General features: G+C 33.5%; 1 protein-coding gene and 1 long non-coding RNA gene across 2 annotated transcripts; both read left to right on the top strand.

The window, feature by feature from the left end:
- Positions 1–3,375: 3,375 nt before the first annotated feature.
- On the top strand, positions 3,376–12,169 carry LOC127708550 (uncharacterized). Its single transcript, XR_007985296.1, has 5 exons — positions 3,376–3,968; positions 6,229–6,413; positions 6,980–7,039; positions 7,491–7,712; positions 9,262–12,169. It is a non-coding gene; the product is annotated as an uncharacterized LOC127708550 (long non-coding RNA).
- Positions 12,170–13,074: 905 nt separating this feature from the next.
- On the top strand, positions 13,075–23,327 carry LOC127709507 (tyrosinase-like protein). Its single transcript, XM_052215114.1, has 5 exons — positions 13,075–16,432; positions 17,453–17,818; positions 20,069–20,181; positions 20,915–21,834; positions 23,314–23,327. Exons 1-5 carry the CDS (start codon positions 16,424–16,426, stop codon positions 23,325–23,327), a joined length of 1,422 nt encoding a protein of 473 aa, XP_052071074.1. The 5' UTR covers positions 13,075–16,423.
- Positions 23,328–26,560: the final 3,233 nt, after the last annotated feature.

Raw genomic sequence — 26,560 nt, 5'->3', positions numbered from 1 at the left:
TGCGCACAACTTTTAATCTTGTGCACACAACTTTAAATCTTTAATGTTTTAATTGCACCAGACTGAGTTGTATTTAGAGAAGCAATGTTTGGTGAGCTAAAATCGGATATTACGGATATCTTTTTAGTACATGTCTCCATGTGAGAATGAAACTGTGTTATGTGCTTTGGAAAACTTTGCAGGGGTCAACACAATAAACCTTTCAGATTTTCTAGATACCCACTCTTGTAGAAAGAGGAACACCTGACAATTTCAGCAACCAAAGTACATTGTCCGGACCTTGATCGATCCAACGAAATAACAACAGCTTTACAATACTTTACAAACTACTGTTAAACACGTTTTGGGGAGCCTTATCTTTCTTGAAAACCTTTCTTCTGCTGATAGAGATGCCATGCAGTACTTGAGAAAATGCATTAAAGAAAAAGATCAGTCCAAATTGAATTTGTTTTTATGTTTTTGTACAGCGTCTGACTTAATGTTGAAAGACCAGGCAGATATTTCCATTCAGTTTGTTTCACAAGATGGTCTGGCTCTACGATTTATTGCCCACACAATGAGTGGGAGACTTTTGGAAGTACCAAAGAGTTACGAAAATTATCCCTCATATGGAACAGAACTTAACCGTTTCTTATTGATGATGTTTGGGCAATGGATATCATTTAATTACCAAATTGAAGTTTTGATAGATACATGTTTGTCTGCAGATCAAAAAATATTTTTTTTCATTTTTGGAATTTTACTGTAAAAACTGTTGTCAAGAGCTACAAAAGTGCACTTATGACTAAATTGTTCATACAGTAGAAGATTTGATCTATCACAACTGGTGGAAACTAGTTTATTATTCGTCCAAAAGTACTTAAACATCAAGTGACAGTACCGAAAGACAAGCAAACCAAATATTAACGATGAATGCTAGAAGTTCAGGACGCAAATACTGATGAAGTACTGCAAATTCAGAAATTGTTGCGATGATTTTATTAATGCGAATAATGCAACAGGATGTTCGTCGCATTAATAAAAACTCTCATTTTGTTTTATCAGTAACTATATTATATAATATTTACTGAAATCGCAATAAAAATATTAAACTCATATTTTGGACAGTTATCAAGGAATCGCAAAAATAAATGCATGCATTGATTTCTGAATTTCAGTACTTATCAAGCCGACATAATAATTGTATCAGTCGCAAAACTTTCTTATTTATTTCGTATTTCAGCATCGTAGATGATAATGTTCACTTACTGGCCTTCTTCATACAATACCCCGTATATGCCAGTAAGAGAACGTCACAGACATCTTATGCTTATTATATATTTAAGGAATGACTGTAATATTTTTCTGTCTATGAAGAAATAACATAAGAAATGTGGTGCACCACTTTTTTTTAGGTTGTTTCGAATAGACAGAAAAAATATTACAGTCATTCCTTATAATTTAATTCTAAAAAGGAGTAAATCATGAGAAAAACGTTGATTACGTCACGGTCACATGACAAAATTATGTCTATGAGCTGATAGACAAAACACTTTCAGCCAATCAGAAGACGTGTTACATCCAAAATTAAATTATTCTAACATATGTAAAATAAAAATTAAGGACTTTTATCTAGACCAAAACGTTGTTATATGGACCTGCTGAACCAAAATATCAACCTCGGACTACGTTCTTTGTCGATATAGCTTCAACAGGTTCGTATAACAACGAATTGACCTCGTCAAAAGTCCATAATTGATAAGTAATTGATGGCATTAATATTTCAGGTCGAGGTCGAAGGCTTTTGATCATTATAAAATATTTTGATTAAATCAGTTTCGATAAATTAATATTTTACAACTTCAAAGGAAAAAGTTAAAGAAATGACTCTGGCTGTAATGCTTAATGCAAAATACAACTGCCATGTCATTGCTGGTTCTAGAGAGGATTTTAATAGCTTTTTTCCAATTAGAGCTTATTTCAATCTTCGGACTTCCACTGCTTGGATCCTAGACCTTCATCTCCTACTTGTGCTTCATTCAAGATATGACTGCATTATCATTGTTGGTTCGAAAGAATATTTTTAAAGCTTTTGTACATTGAAGATTATTCTAAGCTTTGTCCTCATAAATGCTGGTACCAAAAGATCACTGGGCATTGATTTATATAAATTTGAATCTTTATGTACTATTCATGCTTCGTGCAAAACATGACTGCCTCATCAATGCTGGTTCGTGTGAAAATATTTTAAAATCTTTTCCCATTTAAGCCTATAGATATTCAACTTTGGACTCCTGGAGAGCTAGCATACAAAGGACACTCTCACATTCATTTGTACGAACTTGAATATTCATATCTCTCTCCTTTGCTTTATGCAGAATATGACTGCCTTGTCGTCGCTTATTCTAAAGATTTATATATACATGTACATGTATATCTTGTGTTTTGGGAAAGGATTTATAAAGGCTGAGTCTTTATCCAATCCCTTTGTTTGAATATTTAAACAATACAATCTTTGAATTGGTATATCTGTGTTAAACTTAGAGCATTAAGTACTCGTACCGAATGGACCCCTACTCATTCATTTGTTCAAAATTGAATCTTCATATCCTTTTGATGTTTCATGCAAAATATGACTGCATTGCTACTGTTGATTCATAAGAACAAGATTTTTAAAGCATTTTCAAATTAAAGCTAACTATGGACCCCAATTGTTGTTCGGATCCCATTGACCCCCGGACCTTCATTTATACAAACTTGAAACATCATGTACTTCTGATGAGTCAGACAATATGACTGCCTTGCTACTGCTGGTTCTTAAGAAGATTTTTAAAGCTTTCCCTATTTGAAGCCTATATTAAAACTTTCGACCCCAAGTTCTTAGTCCCCATGGACCTATTGACCACCACTTGAGAAAAAAAACACGAATCCCCTCTTACCAAGGATCCGATCCCTGCCAAGTTTGGTCCGAATTGACCCAGTGGTTTCAGAGGAGAAAATAAAACTGTGAATTGTGGACGGGCGGACGACGGACGCTTATTGATGACAATAGCTCACATGGTCCTTCGACCAACATCTAGAATATTCGAATTAGCTTCAATGCCAGAAAATACAGTATATCCTTATGGTTTATTCCCAAATGAAATACGTAAAATCAGGTCCATCCTTGTTTGATTAACTGGCAAATGCAAGCAAGTTTATAGACATATATGACTGACAGTTCTGTGGACAGTTTAAAAAGTCGTACGTTCAAGTTTCAAAGTTGTGCGCATAATTTTAAAAGATGTGCGCACAAGATTAAATGTTGTGCGCACAAGTTTACTAAAGTTGTGCGCACAAGTTTAAAAGTTGTGCACACAAGTTTAAAAGTTGTGCGCACAAGTTTAAAAAAGTTTCGCGCACAAGTTTAAAATAGTTGTCCGCATAAGTTTAAAAGTTGTGCGACCAAATTTAAAGTTGTGCGCACAAGATTTAAAGTCGTGCGCACAAATAATTTAAATTTCATCTTTGGCACTTAAGGGGCTCCGTAGGTAATGCTATTCTTGCATGGTTTAACCATTTTAATTTTTAAATTATTTTTTTTAATTTTTTTTTATGTTTTTTTATTTTATTATTATTTTTTTTTTGGGGGGGGGGTTCCCAATTCTATGAATTATACAGCTACTCTATCAAATGTATTTACAGCGATTTTGGTTCATCTTTAGTTGTGTATGTTATCCAGAACGTCGAATATACAGCAGCTATATTTGACTTCGACCACTAATGTATATTAGTGACAGAACGAATAAACAGTACAGTACTAAAAGCGTATATGAGTCACAAGATTCTCTATTTTTTTAATAAGATTTTCATTGATTTTGGCACAGTACCAAATTTATTCGAGTAGACGTGTAACAATTTGATTTGAGTTTACTTCAAGACTAAGTCTTACGTAATATACAAAAGGTTCATTTACTATTCAGAGTTCGTAGCTCCAAGAAGTCAACATCGTAAGTATAAAATGCAGTTTTATTAATTATAAATTAATTCACTGTTTCATTATTTTATAAATAACCTGCACAAATGTTAAAATAGTATATAGTTCGTATATTTGTTATTGTTAAAGGTACATACATTCCATTACTTACAAATACGATAAAGAAAATTTGAATGACCACTTTCATCTGTTATTACGCTGAATACATTGAATACTTTTTTTTAATTTCCATTAATGAATTAGTGAATTGTTTATTTATTTTATTTACATTACAGTTACATTTGCTGTTAAAATAACTATAATATATACTGACGTCAATAATCAATTTATACACCTGTGAAAATCCAAGGTATAGTCCTAAATTTAGGAAAGGGACTTTCATATGCATTTACTATTTAAAGAATTTAACGACGTTACTATTTATAACGACTATTAATTCCAATTTTAATTATTTTTAGATAAACACTATGATTACCAATGATAGATGATTTTGGGTGAACGTCAATACGACAGGATCACATCAGCACCCCCACTCCCCCTAAAAAACAACATACAAAACCAATAAACAAAACAAGACAAACGTATTAACATGTCGACATACTTTTATTATGTTTAATGAAGAAGTTTAAACTTTGTGTCAAGCTGTAAATAGCTCGAGTCGGTGTCCTTTTGTATTCGCGTTGTATATAATATATCTTATAAAAATTGGTTATCAAATGCACGCATACACACATGTACATGTATTTTTATCCTTATCATGCCCAAAGTTGCTGAGGGTACATGATGTTTTTTTTGTCACGGTCGTAATCACTTGTCGTCAGGATAGGGTTCTATTTTGTTTGTCTGGATCACTTTAAATTTGTATATTTTAAAGTTTCCACTACTCAATTACCTCGCATGAGTTCAATAATAAAAAATGGAGCGGGAGGGAGGGGGGCTTGTAAAATACTCTATATTACTTTTTTTCTTGTCTCCGGAACTAGGCACTTTATTTTTCTATCAGATCCTCTTCAATTTCATCTCAATACCTCGAATGACTTCGACTATCAGGAAAATCAGAAATGGGGGGGGGTCATTATTCTGGAGGGCACTTGTAGAAAAATATTCCATATGATTTCTTGTTGCTGGGATAGCATTATTTTTTATCAGATCCTCTTAAAATTCGTATTAAGGTACTCCGGCACAGGAAATTTTAGCCAATAGATATCATAGGACATTTCTGTATAGCAATAAAGTATAACCCATTTTAGCGCCAGATTTTTAGCCCATTTAAGCGACATAAATTAATCTTTAATATTGTTTCATTCTTCATAACATTACATATAGTAAAATAATTAAATTTAATATCAAGTAGGCACAATGTAAAAATGTCTGTCCAATAGAATGCAGCACTGAAAGTAAATATGGAATAAAATCAATCATCCACTATTGTAGTTCCGTTTGTGGACTCAACTGTAGCCAGGAATAAAGACAACTCTACTGTTGAAAAGATAACTTAAATGAACGAATTATGTCATGCATTACAATATTTTTGTGTAATCTGGTAATATTGTTATCGATCATATCCGTGCTATATGCTGACCTTTCACAACTTTGTCTTTCCAAGAATGATAATCGTCATCTATATTGCACTTGTCTTTCCTTGGTGTGTTTCAAAAATGTGTATATCCATGCAACTTTAAAATTAAACCAGCGCAAATTACTGTTCACGGTGTCAGTATGGCGAAGTACGTTTTTCGCTAAAATGGACTGTTGCAAATACAGGTGAACGGATTGAACTGGCGTTAAAATGGGCTTTAATGTCAGTGCTAAAATGTCCCCAAGTATAGTTTTGAATTTTTCGTAAAAATTTCCCGCGCCCTCCCACTCATCAAAATCTGAAATGGGGGATATTTGTATTGGTAGGGGTGCTTTTTGAAATACTAGTATCCCATATTAGTTATGTGGGGGCGTAAGGTCTAATTAAATTGGAGATTGTTAAAAACAATAAAAAAATTAACAAAATGATAACGTGGCACCTGTTAAAGTAGTCTCCATAAATGCAGAATTCATGTAGTACCCGAAATAAAAAAAAAACAAATCAGTTTAGATTAGAATATGATGTATCTCCTTATTCTATATACACATACATTGCTTCATAAATTTAAATCAGCAAATAATTAAAAAAACAATCAGCTTGTGAAGGCAAAGTTTTATCATGCAAGCAACCAATCATACCGAATACGTTAACCTGTTACATTTTCTATAGTACATATTAAATTTTTTTTATGCAGATTTTAGAGATAAAACTATATAGACGACGATAAAATGGTATCATTTTCATGTTTTTCGGACATGTGCCAACAAGGTTTGCAATTTTGCGAGGGTCAGTCTCTGAGGTGTAGAAGTTGTCTGGACTTTACAGAGGATTGTTTTAAAAACAACAGACACATTTCAAACTGTTCCGAGTATTGTTTGGGTACGCAATTAAATTTAGCAAATTACATATATATACGCATAGATTCTACCACTACCTCTTGTAAAAAGTTTACATATGTCTGCTCGTGACAGTTCTTTTTTTCACTTTGAAAATGCCAGGCTTACCGACTTGCTTAGTTTTGAGTTTTTAATCTACTATAGCTGTTCATATTTAGAAAAAATAGCATTAAGGTCGATTTAGTTGGATGATTTTTTCTGTTCCCTCTTATTATTACTGTGTGGTTTATCATTCGCTTGTTATCTTCTGTAACAACATCCAACACAAATCAAGGTATTCAATTTTATTCGTATTGAATATTTGTACTCCAAATCAATCGTCACAACGAAGACAGCAATGCACATGTATGACAAATAGAATAAAAATCTGCAGCTCTTTGAAATAATTAGAAGCTTAGTCAAATCAAATTGTTGATAGATGTATGAAACTTTTCAGGACTGAAATTTAAAAAGTTCTTTTATATTAAAACAATATGGAAGCACAATCAAACTTTTTCGACTGCAATTGTTATAATAATTGTTTTTATTGTAAGAACTATTTAATTGCAGACTGGTTGAAGAAAAATATTTCAGAAACTGACAGAACAATACAGAACTGCTCGGCTTCAGGTTAGTAATCCTGTAGTACAATAAACTGACATCTATTTACTGTGACTTGATTGTAAGTGTTCCTACGTATCTATTGCAATTCATTCAAAATTCTGACCAAGTTGCAATATGTTTTATCAATTAAACTGTTCAACAGGTCAGAAATTACCATTCAACACAAATATTCTTATAGCATTGAATTAAAATGTCAGATGAGAGATTCTTTGAAGCCTTTCGTGTATCTTTTGTGAAAAACTATCATAAAATTGACTTTTGTAGCGAATGTCGATAATTTTGGCCTTAAATTCATTTTAAAACCCAAGTCTAAGACTTCCTTATGTCAAAAAAGCAGAATTTGTGAAATATAAACTATTTTGAGATTTAAATCTCTTGTATTTACCAGCCTGTACAGGGCATTTGAATCACCCTGTGGAGTCCTACATGTATGTACAATATTAATTGGACTTTTCAGATGGGTTCACATTGCAAGAAGAGCACCATTTTCTGATTGAAACGATTTTAATATGCATAATAGTGACTGGCCTAGCATTTTGTCTTCTCTGCAAGTTCCAATTGTTGCCTGACTTTATTCAGAAGATATATGCCATTCAAAATGAAAAAGGAAAAGTAATTCCTGTTGTGGATGAAAACCTTGAGATGAATATGAAACAACCGTTAATGTGTGATCAAAAAGGTAAGGCAAGTTTAAAGTCTAGACTTACTACATAGCATATATGCATCTGGCAAATATATGGCGTATAAAACATGCCCGTTTGCTTGCATTAAATTGCATCAACAAATGTTTCTTAAAGGTATTTTTTTAAGATGTTTTCATAATAGCTACAATTCTGTAAGAGTCAATTTCTGGAACTAAAATGAATCACATGAAAAGGGGCTGCTAAAAAACCAAAATGGGTTATCACACATGCATTTTATATACCCCGCTAACACAGTTTGGAGGGGTATCTATAAATCACCATGTCTGTCTGTTTGTCTGTCTGTCTGGGCTTGGGTGTCTCATAAACCAAAGTCAGGTCACTCTGACCTTTGACCCCTATGATATTTAAACCTTGTCTGATTTGTGTCCTGCTTATAACTTTTGTAGCATATAACTAAGTTTGCCCAAACTTGGTATGCTGATACATCATATGATAGGGGAGGGGTCATATACCAAAGTCAGGTTGCTTTGACCTTGCATTTGACCCTATGATAGTAAAACATTGTCTGATTTGTGTTTGGTGCATAACTTTTGTACTGTAGCACTTAATATATTGGCAAAACTTTGTATGCAGAGGCATCAAACTGACCTTGACCTTGACAGTTAATTTCTGATTTAACAGTTTAAAAACTTAAGACTTTGTTTCTGGGTCAGTGTATTTTTATAGATTGAACTATCAGTAGTCATGTGTCAATCTAACACAGAGGCAAATTGAATGCTTATAAAAAATGAATAGATGAAACAAGCAACTAAAATGCATCCACGGAGGGTATTAGTCCCGCTATGCGGACAACTCTTGTTTTTTTTTATTCTTTCCAACCAATACACTCCAGTTAAAATAAATGTTCCTCAGTGTTTTAAAACTGTTTTAAGTATTTTCAAGTAAATGTTTAAACGTTAGCTGTTTGACTCCTTTATATTATGAACATCGTGAAACGTGATACATCGGAATCACTCGACTCCAAATCTCATGTACGTAATCATTATTCTTGAAACGTTTAAACAATACCTACTACATGTACAAACATGCATATCAGAACAATTGTAGTAGTTGAAGCTTTGGAAATGTGATAATAAGACTTTACGAGCTCGAATCGCGATATTGGGTATGTTTGTCTTTCATAAAACGTTCTCTTCACAAACTAAAATTAAACTTTCAGTAAAAAGTTCGAAGTTGAGATATGATATACACTTCACTGGATATACATGTGTCAGTTAATTGGATAAAATATATGACGGTTGGATGCGGCCACTTTGAACAGGCGACCACGCGAAATCCGGTCGATACAAAACGGGTTAACGCGCATTTGATGACACACATCCGGTTAAAAATGCGAGAGGAATATTGAAGATATAAACAAAGAGAGGATTGTCCTGGAAATTCTCTGATCTTGAGTACCTTGAATAACAAAATATATGCTCCATATAGCTTTCTAAATAACGTCTTCAGCCTTCAAGGTTGCCATATAATTTGTGAATTTTCAATAGTATAATGTTTTTGTTTTTGTTTTTTTTTTACAATTAGAACAAGAAGCAAATAATCATGAAGACAAGTTAAAGGAGATACGTGTTGATGGTAAATGTGGATTTGATCACCATAATCAGATATCCAATGCAACGAGAGACGACCCTTCGTTGTGTTTAAGTGGATGTAGAGTTGATCCTACAACAACATAAAATGTCATGATACAGGTATACAGCTTTGTGGTGAAATGGAACTTTCACCAGTCAATGAAATGTAAATAAACGAGCTCATAAAGGAATATCACAATCAGTAAGGGTAAATTTTGCATGGCTGAATGTAATTCAATAATGCAGAGTATATATGAAATTCCCCTTTGTGCCTGTATTTGCGATTTATACATACGATAAGTGTTAACATCCATAAAACAGCTTTTAATGGGAGAAACGATAAATGCTTTCTTGTTTAAAAATGTGATATGCCGCATACGGGAGTTTAATTTATTAATTGATTAATCATTATTGTTTAACTCGGCAATTAAACTGGGGTGATATTTGCTGTTCGAAACATAATCTTAAGACCTGCGTATACTTATTTCCCTTTATACTACGAAATGGTCCTTTTTACTTAATGTTCAAAGGCAACTATTTAATGCATATTGAGGACGCGGTCAAATTGAACAATAAATCATTCGTAAAATACATGTAAGCAGATTTTGCAAAATGGTTTGAGCGGGATAGAAGGCGCGGCATTTGGACCATAATTAGGGAAAAAAATGTATGTTGCAATAAGTTTCTCATGGAACTCAAGAATAGTTGTTGCAATGCTGTCTAATTTCAATAGGGCATGATATTTTCCCAACACGAGGTTTCAAGGTTAACCTCCACTTCCTATAGGACATGGTTGTATACTCGTATATTCAACAGTACAAAAAGGACGGGTCCTCAACACGAGTCTTACTGAGATGGAAGAAGTCTAGCATATTTTGCGTGCCCAGTCAACCACAGGGGTGAATAAATGGATAAAATAATATACAACCCTTAATGAATAAATAAATACAACGACAAAGAAACGTTGTGAGATGCGATACAATGCAAGCCTATGCTTATATAAGCTTGTATATGAATTATAGGGAAAAATGTGCAAAAACTTGTTCATGAGTGAATATGAGCACACACTTAATTTTCACATAAGACATACAATACGCTGCTTATGTATACATGTAAAAGTGAGGAGATATGATGGGATTGTCAATGAGACAACCAGTGGCGGATCCAGAAATTTTCATAAGTGGGGACCCACTGACTGCCTAAGCGGGGGCCCGCTCCAGTCATGCTTCAGTGATTCCATACATACTCAACCAAATTTTTCCCACAAAAGGGGGGCCCAGGCCCCCTGCCCCCCTAAATCCGCCTCTGACAACAGGACATGGATGTTTACATGTACAAAAAAAGTCATGTACTTCCTTTAGTGAGCGTAATTCTGACAAAATAGGAACAATACTATGAACACAAAGTAATTAGAGTTCGGGAGTTCCCTGTTTGAAAAACAAATATGCCATATCAGTTGGTACAGAGCAATGGGAGGGGAGGGAGACCTAAACACATAGACGATGAATAAATCATAGACATTTTCCACTAATAAAAGTGTTATTCTATCGGATCATACATGTATCTAGTACATCTTTTTTTCATGATCATATTGACTAATTTTTCAAGTCTCTCTCAATTCCTGGTGAAAGTTCCATTTTAAAGCTGTATGCTTGGATGTGCAGACTTTCTGTGATTAAACTACTAACAGTAACTCAACTTTAAAGTGCTGATTTAATTCTTGTATAAATATAAAACCACACATATCATGATTTGCTAACTTTGTATTGTTTGAATTCTGACATTGTGATAGATGTAGACGTTAAATACCATCATTCATTAATCACTCACCATTTCATAACATTTTATACTGTCTTGTAGATATTTTGCATGATTTATTTAAAATGAAATGATTTATGCACTTTCTAGAAAATATGACAGTGTGATAGACGTTAGATATGTTCCTTCGTTTATCACTCGCTATTAATAACATAGCATGCATGTAGATATTTTGTATGCCTTATCATTTGTACTATCACAAATCCAAAATAAAATTATTAATGCACTTTCTGGAAAATATAAATATCATAATTTTATTATATTAACATAATTTAACAATAAAATTTATGTTTAACACAACTGTCTGCGAAACATCAAGTGACGAAAGTTTCATGCATATTGAACAGATCATAACTGTTCCAAGGAAAAACGGCCTAGCATCTGTTGAAATGGGAAATATTGTCGGTAAAAAAATCTTCCTGCCCCCTTCCCTTTCCCCAGAGAGTCAAATAGTCGTTTCCTTACCACACGTGTCTATTGTAGAAATTGTCACACTTAAATACCCATTTACATTTATGGAAATCCTTGATTTATTCATATTTATTATTTATTTCAATTTTGGTTTGTGAAATTATTTTAGATCTGTATACATTTTACCTTCAATATGTTCACTTGAGGAAAGGCTTTGGACCGCGTGAAAAAGTTCATGAATATGTATATGACACAAAACATTTACAGTACACTTTAGGAGTTGTAAGTGATTGATAATGCAGAGGCGTGCATGGACATATTCTTGTCGCATGCAATCACTTACAACTCCTAAAGTGTACTGTAGATATAACAAAAGACATGGCCACAAAATGGTTGAAAACTTTGTCAAGCCCATTGTATTAAGTCGTACTTAATAACATGCATGATTTATCTCACAGAAACACGAACAGAAATCATATCATGCGGTTTTTGATAACTCTATGTCATGTTTTATTTTAGATATCATTATACAAAACACTAGAAAAATATTCTGCGACAATTTGGTAAAAACAATTTAGTACAGAACTTTTTTTATTTTATACAAAATAAATTTACGTGGAAATATAACGTAACGCAATTTGTCATTTCTTTTGTCCTTTTGAAAGACTAAGCATTATTTAATCTGAATCATACAAAACAAAATTGATGAGAACTTGTTTCAAAGGATTTTTGTAAGTGTTTTAAATAATTATCGTAACAATGAAAAGAAATGAAATAAAAAACAATCTCAATATATACGAAGATTTGGGATAGAAGTCCATGAGACAGCAACCGAACAATACAATACTAGTATGATAGTCATCTAGAATAGAAAGAGGTTTTATTCCGAGGACGTCTGTTCCATATGTCAAGCTCAAAATTGCCCCCCCTCCCTCCCCCTCCCCAAGTCTAGACAAATGAATTAACAGACACAACTGACGCAGTTCCTGACTAAGGACAGGAACATTAACACTTGGCGGAGTTAAACTTTATAGCTTGCTCTTTGAGTTATATTACCCCCCCTCCCCTTTAAATATTTTTTTATGCTAGAAAATTTTCAGTGGGAGGTTGTACTGGAATGAAAGTATAATTAATCTGCACTTTTTTTAAACATCTTTTGAAAGATTAGGCCAGTTTGTAAGTGTCGGTTGTAGGAAGTTCTATAAGACTTTATTCGTTGTACAATTGGCAGCTTAATATGATGTTTCGGAGACGTATATAATGTATGAGTAAAAACGTCTTATTTATAATGAAATGTTTCCACTTTTGTAAAATTGGCAGGGTAGTCCTTTTCTATTTTCTATGTTGGATGAAAATTTTTTATGGGAAGCATTATCAAATTGATGCAAACTTTCAGAAATTAATTTGATATTCTTATTAATCCGGTTATTAAATATGATGACTAACTATCACAAATCTTAAAACTTATGTTTTGCTATTGCTGTGCTTCATCAACAGGTAATGGGATTCAGTGGCGGATCCAGGGGGGGGGGGGGTTACGGGGGTTGGAATCCCCCCTTTTTTGACGATCAATGCATTTGAATGGGGACATATAGTTGGAACCCCCCCTTTATCCTGGGTTGGGAACCACCCCCCTTTTGAAAATGGCTGGATCCGCCCCTGGGATTAATGTTACATCTATTACTCTTGCACTATATTGTTGGGGCTTTAAGAATTACTGATAAATTCTATCTAAAAAGTGGGTCCTTTTTGGTTATTATTCAAGTATTTATTTATCCTTAAGGGGCTTTCAAATTTTGGAGTTTGAGAGTTCCTAATGAAGGCAAACTAATCGTATGATAGATCAATTTATGTTATCGGTTCTGGTTTTAAGCCACATGATATTAAATTCCTCCCTTATATTGTTAGATTATTACTGTACAGAAAAAAAACCAGTCAGTGCGTCTAGGATTTTGTGTGATTCATATGCAAACCAATATTCTTAGAATGTCAAAAAATCAAGTCTTTCCATAGTGTTCGTGACGTTTCTGTTTGTAATCTGCTCTGAGGAATAGTCGCCGATATCACAGAGTACACGGTATCACTTCATATCTATTGCAGGTTAAGTTCTTCAAAAGATAAATATGCGAGTTACGACAGATAATGATATTAATCAGATTGCTTGAACTCGCTTTGAGTTTGAGTAACTGCAAGCATTTTTTTTATTCGGTATTAATTTTTTTCTTGTATTTGTATTATCTAATAAATTGTTATTAAGTTAATGTGTGTTTTATAAACTGGTATGTATTGAACGTTCTTGTTGAAGACCCATTGGTGGCCTTGGGCTGTTTTCTGCTCTTTGGTCGGGTTGTTGTCTCTTTGACACATTCCCCATTCCCGTTCTCAGTTTTATTCTATTCAGGTTTTTAATTCCACTAATAGAGATTAAAAATGGAGAGGGTTGATTGCTTGAATTTCAACCGAAGACCTGTGCATGTCCCTATCTTAATCAGTGGTTGTCTTTTAGTTGTGCCTTAATGTTTTGTCCTTTTACAGTGAATTGGCGTTGATGGCATAACTTCGATAGTTATTGTTTAAAATTATATTATAGATAAAAATAACGAAATGTGACCATGATGATCAATGAGACATCTATCCATTAAAGATCAAGATACAAGGATGTGAAGAAATACTGATCACCGTACGGTCTTCAACCATTAGCGAAACCCTACCGTAGGTAACGGTAGGAGACTTGTCAACTGTTGAAGAACGCGTATGTTAACCTCGAAATGATTTTTCCCCTATTTCGCACATTCGTGACATTGTTTAATTACATGTTGTCAAAATTTGGTTATTTCAGATTTATAATGATTTAAAACCAAAGTCTGCATGATAAATATACAAAACAGCTGCTCCTTTTGACTATATTTGCTTTACAAAGTTCATTCACTCCAAAAGACAAACCTTTTATATCTTAGACTAATATTTTATATACAAATAATACACGATTACAGAATATTAGGTAAATTTTATATGATGTAATACATGAATATTGTTCAAGTCAATTACGTAACGTATATAAAAAGATTTATATTTTCAAGCGAAAATTTTCACTGATCTACATATTCGGTTTTTCCGATTCAATTGTCAATGTCATTGGAAAAACATAATGATCTAGTTTTATTTTTGTTTCAAATGAGGTAGGTATAAAATTGGGGGTTGAGAATGTAAAATGTTATGTTCATATCAACGAAAGAGATGTGAGACAGCAAGTTCTCAACAAATGCTCATGCAAAATAGACATCTATTTTCAGAATTCCCGACATGTTTTTTTTTCGTAGTAAAAATTCATGTACAAAATGTGTAAATGTACTTAAAAAAAAGGTACAGAAGATATCAAAAGTACAACAGACATGAATCACAAGACAAAGTAACACCAACAACGCCATGACTAAAACAAAACAACGAACATCAACAACGCCATGACTTAAACAAAACAACGAACATCAACAACACCATGACTAAAACAAAACAACGAACATCAACAACGCCATGACTAAAAAAAAACAACGAAAACGACGAAAGCAAAAACAAAAGTTCACAAAACATTACATAGAAAACTAAATACTGAGCAACACGAATACCAATAAAACCCGAGGTGTTCTGGGTGATTTGGAAGGTTAAGCAGATTATGTTACACATGTGACACCCGTCGTGTAGCTCATGGTAAGTTCAAATTCGGTGATAAGTCTCATTCGGTGAAGTCAAAAAAGAGGGAAAGAGATAACAATTTAGTAAATCTATAATTATAGTCATACGGACAGTTCCAAATAAAAAAAAAGAAAACTGTGACATTTCCAAAATGTAATTACTGACTATCTTGACTATCTTGCTACTTTTGGAATATTTTAGATTTTTTATGAATATTCCTACATGTAAGCCAAACATATACATGTACATTTTTTTCTTTTCATAAATGAATATGTATATTCTATTACACCAACTAGCCATTAATAAGATTTCAGTATAACGTTCATATAATCTGCATTTCAAAGTACCATTTCGGATCTGGGGCTATGAATAATTAAGATTATAATTAATTACATTATTAAACTGTTAATTGGGTTAATAAATATTTTACTCAAATGGAAAATAGTAAAAAATTTATGATACAACTTACTGCAGCAGATGTGCATTTTGACAATTAAAGTCTCTTCAGAGGTGCTTGACGTCAAAATATTTGAAAATCCAAAACCTCATACAAACAGCGAGGAACTGATTTAATAAAAAAAGACCATGAATATAGCCAAACCCGAACAAGTAACCAGAGGGAGATACACGATTTATTAGTTTTAAAAGAGTTTTATAACCACAAATTTTAATAAAACAATATCCGTATTTTCATGCCAGTTCCTATGCACTCGGTTGTACAAAATGTACATTGTAGCTTGGCTGGTGATACTCTCCGGAACTAAATCCACCACAGGTATGGACATAATAAAAAGTTTTGAAAAAAAGCAACATGTACCATGAACCTTACAAGTAAATGTGGTATGTTCACCATGTACTAGGCCGGACATCCTTGTGTTGATGACGAGTTTATGTCAGGTTGATTTATATAATTAGTTGCTGCTAGAAAAATACTGTTCTTAAAACAACATACACATTAACACTATCTAATATAACATTTTGACACTTTATAAGGTGAAGTTTTGAAAAGTTTGAAAATAAATTCCCCTTTTTGTAACATTTAATTTATCTTAAACCATGTTCTAAGATGTGTAATTTATTAGCACTTGTTTTACTGTAACACTAAAGATGTTGTTATAAACAATACCATTAATTACAGGTAAACCACTCTCTTTTATCATTTCTTCCGAATAGTGTGTGGGGATTCAGAATGCAGCATGCTGTTTGTAAGTTTATCTTAGATTTACTGTAAATATTTTTGTGGGTCTCTACTGATGTGACGTTCAAGCTTAGCGTATGTCTTCATAACATCCATATTCTACACTGCCTATTATCATCGTATTAATGCTTATACATACTAGCAATTGAATATTTCTTAATCGTTTGTTACTACATTCCTCTTTCATGTCTTCTTCAATTTTCACAATAAAACAAAACGTTTCGTTAAAGATATGAATGATTGACTAAAAAATAATACAGAAAATGGTCCATATCTTGACCGGAAGCATTAAAAGCTTCACATATAAAAATGTAGGGTAGATACACATCTACTGTTGAAGCAATAATCTGACCTGTAGATAAAACAAAAAGACCCCAGTGTCGTTGAATTGTTGTCTCATTCACGTATACCTTATATCACGCTTATGGTGGCACGGTAGTATTTCCTGGCCCATAGGGATAATGATAGCCTTTTTAGAATTTTCACCACTTTCTTACACTGACCAAGAACCTACATATTACACAATAAAACTGAAGTACTTTCATTATAATATTCAGAAATAAATTTGGATAATTTTTATGTATGATGACCGTTTAATTGTTCTGCTATCTTTATAAATCTAGTGCAACTAGTGCTTTATGTCTTTTATCATGCAGTGAATACAAAATTAAAAAAAGAAATCTCAAAAAATCATTTTCAACTGTTTGTAAAATTATTTCATATTTTTCTACACCTGATTCATCCCTCAGCTTGGAAAAGTATGTTTAGTAGATACTGTATTGTTTGTCCAATCACAGTGTTCAGATACATTGACTTAAGAAAGGTACACAAAAGAGCAACCTAAACTCCGGAATGTAAATATTACCGTGCCACCTTTATTTATACTTGGGAATGTTCAGTAGACAGGGATTATGAATATGATGCAAATAAATAAATTTCATTTCAACAATAAAAAATAAATACAGGAACCATTAATTTTAACTGAAACAAATACGCCACAAGACTATGATTTAATTTTCTTTTTCAGAATATGCCACAATATTTTATTGGTTTGGTTATTCTTGTGTCAGCTGCATTTGGTCTAATACAAGAAGATATAATTCCACCACTGCTACAAGATTGTTACTCTAGACATGAGCACTTAATGACAACATCGAACGAATATGCTATCCAAACCGACTGTCTTCACACATTTCTAAATACAACTTTCGGGACCAAGACCGTTCTAACTTTAGATGAAACCGCTTTGAAATGGTTTGATTCTCTTGGGATGAAAACTCGCCGTATATTGAAGCGACAAGCACCCAAACGTCGCCGAAGAGAAATACGTACACTGAGTAATTACGAACGCCGAGCCTTTTTTAATGCAATAAACGCTTTAAAACGTGATAAGGTAAGTTGTTTGAACATTTTCGTAAAATATATAATTAATCTAAAGAAGTTAGAAAGGCGGTCTTTTTAAAGCAGCATCACCTGGTATAAAACCGGAAACACTTGGTTAGCATGCAACCGCTTAAACAAACCGATCTAGATGAAGGCTTTTCTATTTCATTTCCAACTGGTAACTTCCCATTCCTCAGAAGCAACTTCCTATCTGTCCTATTGTATGGCGCTACATACATACATTTTGTGTACATTGTTTCTAAATTGCTTTGTTACGAGCGTGCACGTTCACATTTTACGTACTTGATTAACGAGCTGTACTCTCGGTCTCGCTCAGCTTGGAGTTCATGATATTCCCTCAGTTTGTTATTTTGATTTGTGTACTTGTTAAAAATGGAATTTTCGAGTTCCGAAAGTAGTTGAACTATTTTTGTCTTTGGCTTACTTGACAAGTAACTTGTTATGCCAGGTGTGTCACAATGTCACATGAGATAAAGGCAGTATAAGAGTGTAAGAGTATATATATAAAAAGTCTTTACAAAAATACCGAACTCCAACGTAAATTCAAAAGGGGGAAGTTAATAAAACCTGATAAAATCAAACGTTAACCTATATCAACCAACGGAACGAATGGAAAATATTTCAGACTTGTTACTTGAATTTCCGACAAATATGATGGGTAAACCTGGTTTTATAGCTAGCTAAACCTCCCATTTGTACGAATAGATAATTAATAAAATGTAGCATAAATAGTAAGGTCTTATAAAAAATCATGACTACCTAAAAAATATTTGACGTAATTTCTCATGTCTATAAATTCATATAGAAATTAATTGTTCTCTTTTCTTTGTTATATCAATTTTATAGATCGAGACATATTTACTGTTTATCGTCAATTAACAAAGATAAGTTGATAGATGTGCGCAAGTGAAAGTCAGCAAAACCGTTTTGATAAGTACTTAGGGACAGTGTATAAGAAAATGTTTTTCGTCTTCAACCGTCGAGGAATTTTGCATACTTTACAAAATCGTCTGTCAGTCGGGATTCCACGCTATCGTCCTTTTTCATTCTCCAATTGATAGGTTCCACTTCATATTCTAGCGATTGCCGAATGTTGTTGTCTTGACAAGGTTTAATTGACACGTGATTGGACTGCGAAATTTAAATATAAAAGTTTGAATGTCCGTAACTTTGGCATACTGTTGACGTCTCTTTTCCAATTTTCGAAAAAAATATCGTCTCATCATTATTTCAGAAAAATTAGTTATGAATTTTCCGTTTAGTTCATCAGTTGTATTACCATTAAACAGGTTATTTAGTCCACAGTTTTCCATCAACTGTTTTATATCATTATACCAAGTGTTTTATATGTAGCTGAGAAAACGAAGTCCCATTCAAAAATTCGACAAAGCAATCTACTGGTGTTCATACTCATGATTTGATGTCACAGTCTAAAAATATTACACCGCCTACGAATATAGGGAGGTATCCAACACATGTCACCACAAATTGGTGGATTCGTTGCACTTTTTCCGACACCAAGAAAAAATCTTATAGCTCTGTTCTGGAGATTGTCTAGTGTACCGTATACCTTGTAACCCCCAAACTCCTAATGAATAGTCCCTGACTGGGGTCACCATACTCCTGAAAAGCTTAATGATTGTTTCATAAGCTAGTCCATCAATCTGATAATACTTTGACGCTAGTGTGCCAAGAGCTCTGCTACCGGCGGTAATCAATTCGTTTACACTGTCCGTATAGTCTATCGTTTCCGTTTCCGATATCGTGAAGCCTAAGTACCTGTATCTCGGTGTGAAGCCAACAGTTTTATTTCCTAGGATAAACTTGTTATTATTATAAAAAAATATAACAAAACCACCGAACTCCAAGGCAAATTCAAAAAGGGGAAGTCCATAAAAACTGACAAAATCAAACGCTATCAATCAACGGAACAAGTGGAAAACAATTCCATATTCCTGACTTGGTACAGGCATTTTCCGAAGAAAATGATGGGTTAAACCTGGTTTTATAGCTAGCTAAACTTCCCACATGTATGACAGTTGTTTATAGTTCCGTTATATTGACAAAATTGGGTGAACAATGTATGTTTGAGTTTGAGCGTTCCTGATGAAGGGAAATAATAAAAAAAAGCGCTGCATGCGCACGCGCGAAATGTATAAAATGTTATTATCATTTACTTTAAAATACAAGTAATCTTATGCTATCTTATTGCAATCATGTAATGATTATGTATTTTCAGTCCGTTACACCAAACAAGTATGATGCATTCGCCTTAATGCATCAAACACTAGCACTACCATCGGCTCATGGAGGTCCAAACTTTGTTAGTTGGCATAGATACTATCTCGAACTGTAAGTACTGAATTATCAAGTCTCATTGACTGAGAAGTTATGAATTATCAAGAAATTGAAAAATAACTTAAACTAGTGTTTCAACAAGGAAAACAAAAGTAAAGAATCCAGTCTGGTGTTTTAGGAATTGAAGAAAAATTTAGTTGAATGAAAAAAATTTGAATCCTACTAAATAAAATTTATTTCATGCAGACTGTCATGTTTCCGTTCATACACAGTAATGTACAGTGATTAATTTAAACAAAATTATGTAAATAAGACGAAGATTAAAAAAAAAAGAATTGTCAATAAATGTATGCTATTTATTTTTACAAACGGATATGGGCGATATTCTACAATACTGCGAGCGTTAAAAGTAAACACTGTGTATCATCACCACCGCATATAGGTACCCTTGGACAGGAGTCAGTTTCACAAAACATCTTACGACTAAAGTTGATCGTAAGTCTTACACAATTCAGTATACTTGCGACCAACTTTAGTCGTAAGATTTTTTGTGAAACTCATTCCTGGTTCTCTGTTCATTGTCTAAGAAAAACAACATTACTGTACAAATACTAGCGTATAGCTACCTGGGTACCTATATGTTGGTATATGTACAGTAATGTAGTTTTTCTTAGACTATGAACAGAGAACCAGGCCAAGGGCACCTATATCCGGTGGTGATGATACACAGTGGTAAAGGAAACAGATATTAGTATTTAATTTTGTTACATATACTATACATTTACAGGTTTGAGAGTGCTTTAAGAGAGAAAAATATCAGAGTAACTCTGCCATACTGGGCTTCAAATCTAGAACATGAAATGGACGATCCGACACAATCAGTATTTTTTACAAGCATGTTTGTTGGAAATGGGGTTGGACGCGTTATTTATGGACCATTTGCAAACTGGACAACACCAGCAGGAGGATATTTGCAGCGAAATATTGGAGCCGAACGAAGTTCACTCATTAATGCCACAGCGCTTCGTAATGTTTTCCTAAAGCGTTACAATAGAGAAATCTTAACTCCTACTGCAACTAGGAACATAGAAAATTTAGAGAGACACCATGACAGCGTACATGTGTGGGTAGGGGGTCATATGAGTGGAACACCTACTAGTCCCCAAGATCCAATCTTTTTCCTGCATCATTGCTACATCGATTATTTGTGGGAAGTCTTTCGGAAAAGACAGTCACAACTGGGAATAAACCCAGATACAGATTATCCCCCAACAAGAAATCGATTTCACCAACCGAACAGAATAATGGACAACTTACGGCCACCAAAACGCAATATTGAAGGGTATAGCAGTTATTTTACGAATATAATTGAGTATGCCGAACCACCGGCTTGTCCGTACTGTGACAGAAAACTATTTTTGAGATGCAACAGCACAACCAATCGTTGTCAATCTAGAACAAGAAGTGAATTTCTGGAAATGATGCTTGAAAATATGATTTATAAAGAAACACCACTAGTTTTACAAAAATCAGAAAAATTTGAAGCTACAATATTTGATTCCAGATCTGGCGGAGGCGGAGGTGGTGGCGGAGGTGGCGGAAATGGTGGAGGTGGTGGTGGTGGAGGAGGCGGCGCTGGGGGTGGTGGTGGTGGTGGGGGCGGAGGTGGGGGTGGTGGCGGAGGAGGTGGCGGGGGAGGTGGTCGGCGTAAGAAAAGAGCAAGTTCATTTTATAAAAGTGGTGCTGATGGAAAAGTAAACGTATTAACAGGACGGTCATTTATGCATTATTCAAAAAGAGTCTCAGATGAATCAAACCTTTTGAAATGGGCTATTGCCCCGATCACTATTATTTTTGAAAAAACCCAAACGTCTGGTATAAATGATATTTCAATCGCTAACCGGATCTCAGAAGACTTTACGCACAGTGGATTCGGAAAAGTATTTGAACCATCCCCCTTTCCGGTTACCGTAGAAACAACTGGGTTCTCGTACAATGGCAAATATGTGGACACTGTTGTATTAGATAAAAGATCGATTATGTCGGTGACACCTTTCTATATAGCCTTTCAATCGCCTATGCTTAAAGAGACAAAGGCTTATGTAAGAGTATTTGATTCAAGAGGGAAAATGTGCCAGCCCCAATGCCTTATTACCGGTTCTTACCCACCGATCTACCATTACTGCTCCGGGGTTATAAAAATCAACCAGTCGTCTCCTAGAATGTACTACAAGGAATTAAGACTACTAACTGAAACTGATTTGATGAAAACGTTGTTAGCAGATAGCTCGTTTTTAAGCTTTAAATGCATGCTTTAAAACTAACATAATAGTTTAACCTAAATTCGGTATTCAAAAGCAATATTTACCAACATTTCCTCTTCTCCCTAATTTTCGTTTGTCTTACTATGTATATGATACCACTTTGGAGCTCATGTTTTCTATCAAGAGACATTAAATAATCATATTAGACTAATACGTATCTTCTCTTTTTGCTTTCAAACTATATGAATAGAACCATGTTGTCGAAAGTTATATGGTTGTTACAAAAAACATTAAAATAGTTTGTCAACTTATCTGAATTATCTATTAAACACAGTGTTTATTATGAGTCTGAACGATGAAATGTTTAATAAAAAAAATTTCAACGTAGACTATTCAAAATGTGTAGTTTAACACAATATTTGTCAAAAGACTAAATGTCCATGTGTCTTAGAAGTCAGGAACCCTGTCGGACTTGCTGGAGCACCTGATATAACCATTGACTTTTGGTGGAGTTCGTGTTGCTCAGTCTTTAGTTTTTTATGTTGTGTCTTGTATGCTGTTGTTTGTCTTTTCGTAGTTTTTCGTTTTTAGCCATGGCATTGTCAGTTTGTTTTCAACTTTTTCGAGTTTGGATGTCCCTTTGGTATATTTCACCTTTCTTGTCAGAAGTTGTCCTTTTGGGCAGATTGGTGTCGATGACAATTCTTTTTTTCTCATTGTTTAATTTATTCACCATTTTTCTTGACTCTGGCTTGCGTGACATATTGTAAAGGCACCTTTCTGTTTATGAAGAGCGTATATTGACCTAAAGATGTCATTTGTTTTTGTTTTTGTTTTTTGCTTTCTATTACTGTCTCATTTACTGTTTATCTCACAATTTTTTTTTCATTTTCTTTCATCATTGACTGTATTACCAATTTAGATAATACAACCTAATAATTTTATTGATATATATATTGAATAGCAAACATATGATTAATATTAACCATACGAACAAAAGGAGATGCGATATAAACACCAGTTAGACAGCGACAATACGAAACAATGTCAGTCATTGTTTCACAATTATTTAAAAATAAACAGCATTATATGACCTATGCCCATTTACTCTTATATTCCACACGGAAAATAATAATAGAGGGGCATCGGTCATACTGTTTTTATTGTTTAATCGTTAAGATAGTAGCAACAATACGATAAAAAGGGGGAAATAAGTTAAAATAGTAAAAACAAAATGAATTTTTTACTTGAATTGAAAAAATAAAAAAAGGAGAGGGGGGAGTGGTCCATCCCCCAAGCGCCTTTGGTACAAGAAAAATAATAATAGTCTATATACCGATTCAAAGAATTATTATTATGATCAGCTACTAACTGAAATATCACATACCGAAGTCCATAACTCAAACTGAGGTCAAAGTTAGAGCTCATTTCATAGTTCTACAAATTATTTTGATTTTTGAAAATAGGATATATAAGTTAGGACAACAAGCAAAATGTTACATTTTTTTAAAGAAGTTCTCATGCGATTTTTTTGCTAATTTTGATGAGGACAATAGCGTATGGTTAGATTTGTTGAAAAAACCAAGGCATGAACAAATTTTCATCACTTCCCTTCCAATTTGTTTTTAATTTTAAATCTAAAGCATTTGTTCGCGTCTTTTATTTTCTTGCTTTTATTTGCACATATGAAGATTGTAAATGAAAATAACAATAAGTTCAACAATAAGCAGTCAACAAACAAAAAGAATAACATTGAAATAAAACCATAGCAAACGCTTGAAAACCCAGATAAAGTAAAACCAAGTTCGCCGACAAGATAAAAATCTGCTGACAACATGCATCATACACCATACAAGTCCAAAGTCCTATATAGTAGCAAATATACATAAAAAACTTTTAGTGACGTCACATGAACGACCAAAGTGGATATGAATGCTACTATATAAATAACACATAGCTGAGAGGGTGATACAGCAGATTGTTACCCCGAGAAAACATTGTCAACTGGGGCGAAGCCAAGGTTGACAATGTCTTTTCGAGGGATAACAATCTGCTCTATCACCCTCGCAGATATGTGTTATTTAATTTATTATACTGAATGTTCTGTTATTACTGACGATTAAATTTCAAATTCAAAGTAATAAACTATGACGTCTTGTACATAACAACCATCCGTATTTAATAAAGCGCACACTTGACCAAGCGTCTCCGTGAAGGGTAATAGAGTATTTACCATAGAATAGAGTAAATTAACACCCTCGTATGTCCAATCAAAATATTGCATTTTTACGTGAAGTATAATAAAAGTGTATATGACATGGAAAACGCGTCTGGAACTTGTAAGGTGATAAGATCACTTCAGTCGTTCATCTTAGCCATCAAATGAAAGCAGTTTTTTCTATGAAGAGTAAATGGGAAAGGACATATAGGCACAAACAAAAATAAATAAAAACATTTAAAAAAACCAGACCAAAAAATAAGCCATTCTGAGTTACTTTAAATTCGTTACCTGAAAGAACTAGATGATAGAATCTTTTTAACTCGAGAATTCGTCCTATAGTATGTACGGTTTTGATTTGCGGTGGTCGTTAATTGTATTTTGCAGTGTAAATGTCTGTGTAGAGAGGAATATTTCATATTGCTTGACAGGACGGTTTATAGTGGAAGCAGTAGATCTGTTTCATGTCTTTGTTATTAAACGATGTCCGTGAATGAGATGAAATGTGAAGTATACACCAATGAGCCCGCAACCCAACGACACTAATGACCGAAAGACAACAAACTGTTTTCCACAATAGACAGCCCTAAAAACGTTTTACCTCAACATTAGTATCAACTGCTTTTACCTCATCTTTAACCTGTTAAAAGTCAAATGTATACTGAAAGGTTACACTTTTTACAGCGGATGACCATGAGGGCATTCCGTTGTTATGTTGCCACAGACATTTCTACCCACGTGACTTGCGTTTTTGACTGATAACCGAACGTATTTCGTATAATTACGCGGATATTATCGAGTGCAAAATAACATTCCTTATCGCTTGTTATATATTAATATCATCAATAAATATCAACGAAAATAATTTTTAAGAACATAGATAAATGATATGAAAATGTTTTGTCGTTAGAAATATATATATCAATAACAAATCAAGAATACCGAAAATTTGTGTTAACGCATGCGGAAGAATATCTCAAGAACGTTTCGCAAGAAACGCGGGAAAATATGAATGCCTACTCAAATCCAATCTATTAGAAAAACGAATTATTACAGAAGAGTGTTCACCATGCACGTGCACTGCACTATCATTAGAATAGTAGAATAAAATGATATACAAAAACATGAAAATTATATATAACTGTTATACAAATATTAATATAATATATAACAACAAACCAGAGTATACTGATAACAAATGATTATATCACTACAATATGATAGTTATAACGTTGAGGTTAAATTCCCTGTCATTTATTCATCATCCACACAAAAGTCATGAACTTGTATCAGAAAAAAATATATTTGCTTGTATACTTGGAAACTTGACGAGGAGAAACTCCGAAAATGAACTTATTTACATGTACTTAATATTTAGATCTTTTAATGGAGATTTCTTTTGAAAAACACTCGCATTTTACTCTGTATAAGAGAAGAATAAGAATAATCCTTGAATATTTATTATTCCAATCAAGGGCCACTGATGGGCAGCTTGATGAGTAGCATGACATGTATGACATGTATACACACAAAACAATGAATTGTGATTTGTGACAGATAAAACTTTTTTTCTTACATTGAAATAAAATATTAAAAGTTCATATAGATGTTATCATGATAGAGCATTGCATATAAATCATGTACATTTAGTTCCAGGCAGGACCAGAACCATAAAATCATTTCAACAATCATCGTCATTACGTATATTAATTTACGTTTCGTCTTACATCTAGACATTTAATAACATAGTTAAGAAATATGAAAAATTAGGACAAATATTGTTTAACTCCTTGAAAAATATCTCCCAATCATCTTTTTTAAGCTGGACAACGTGAAAATGTATAGTAAACGTATTAGTACGTACCATGTACATATCAACATAAATAGAATTCTGTTTTGTGTAAAAATTTAATACATAATACTTTTTCCTTGTACAGTATTTGATGTGTTT

The sequence above is a fragment of the Mytilus californianus genome, unplaced genomic scaffold, assembly GCF_021869535.1.
Source record: "Mytilus californianus isolate M0D057914Y unplaced genomic scaffold, xbMytCali1.0.p SCAF_7, whole genome shotgun sequence".
In the NCBI taxonomy this organism is placed as follows: Eukaryota; Metazoa; Mollusca; class Bivalvia; order Mytilida; family Mytilidae; genus Mytilus; species Mytilus californianus.
This window is presented reverse-complemented; position numbering and strand designations above follow the sequence as displayed.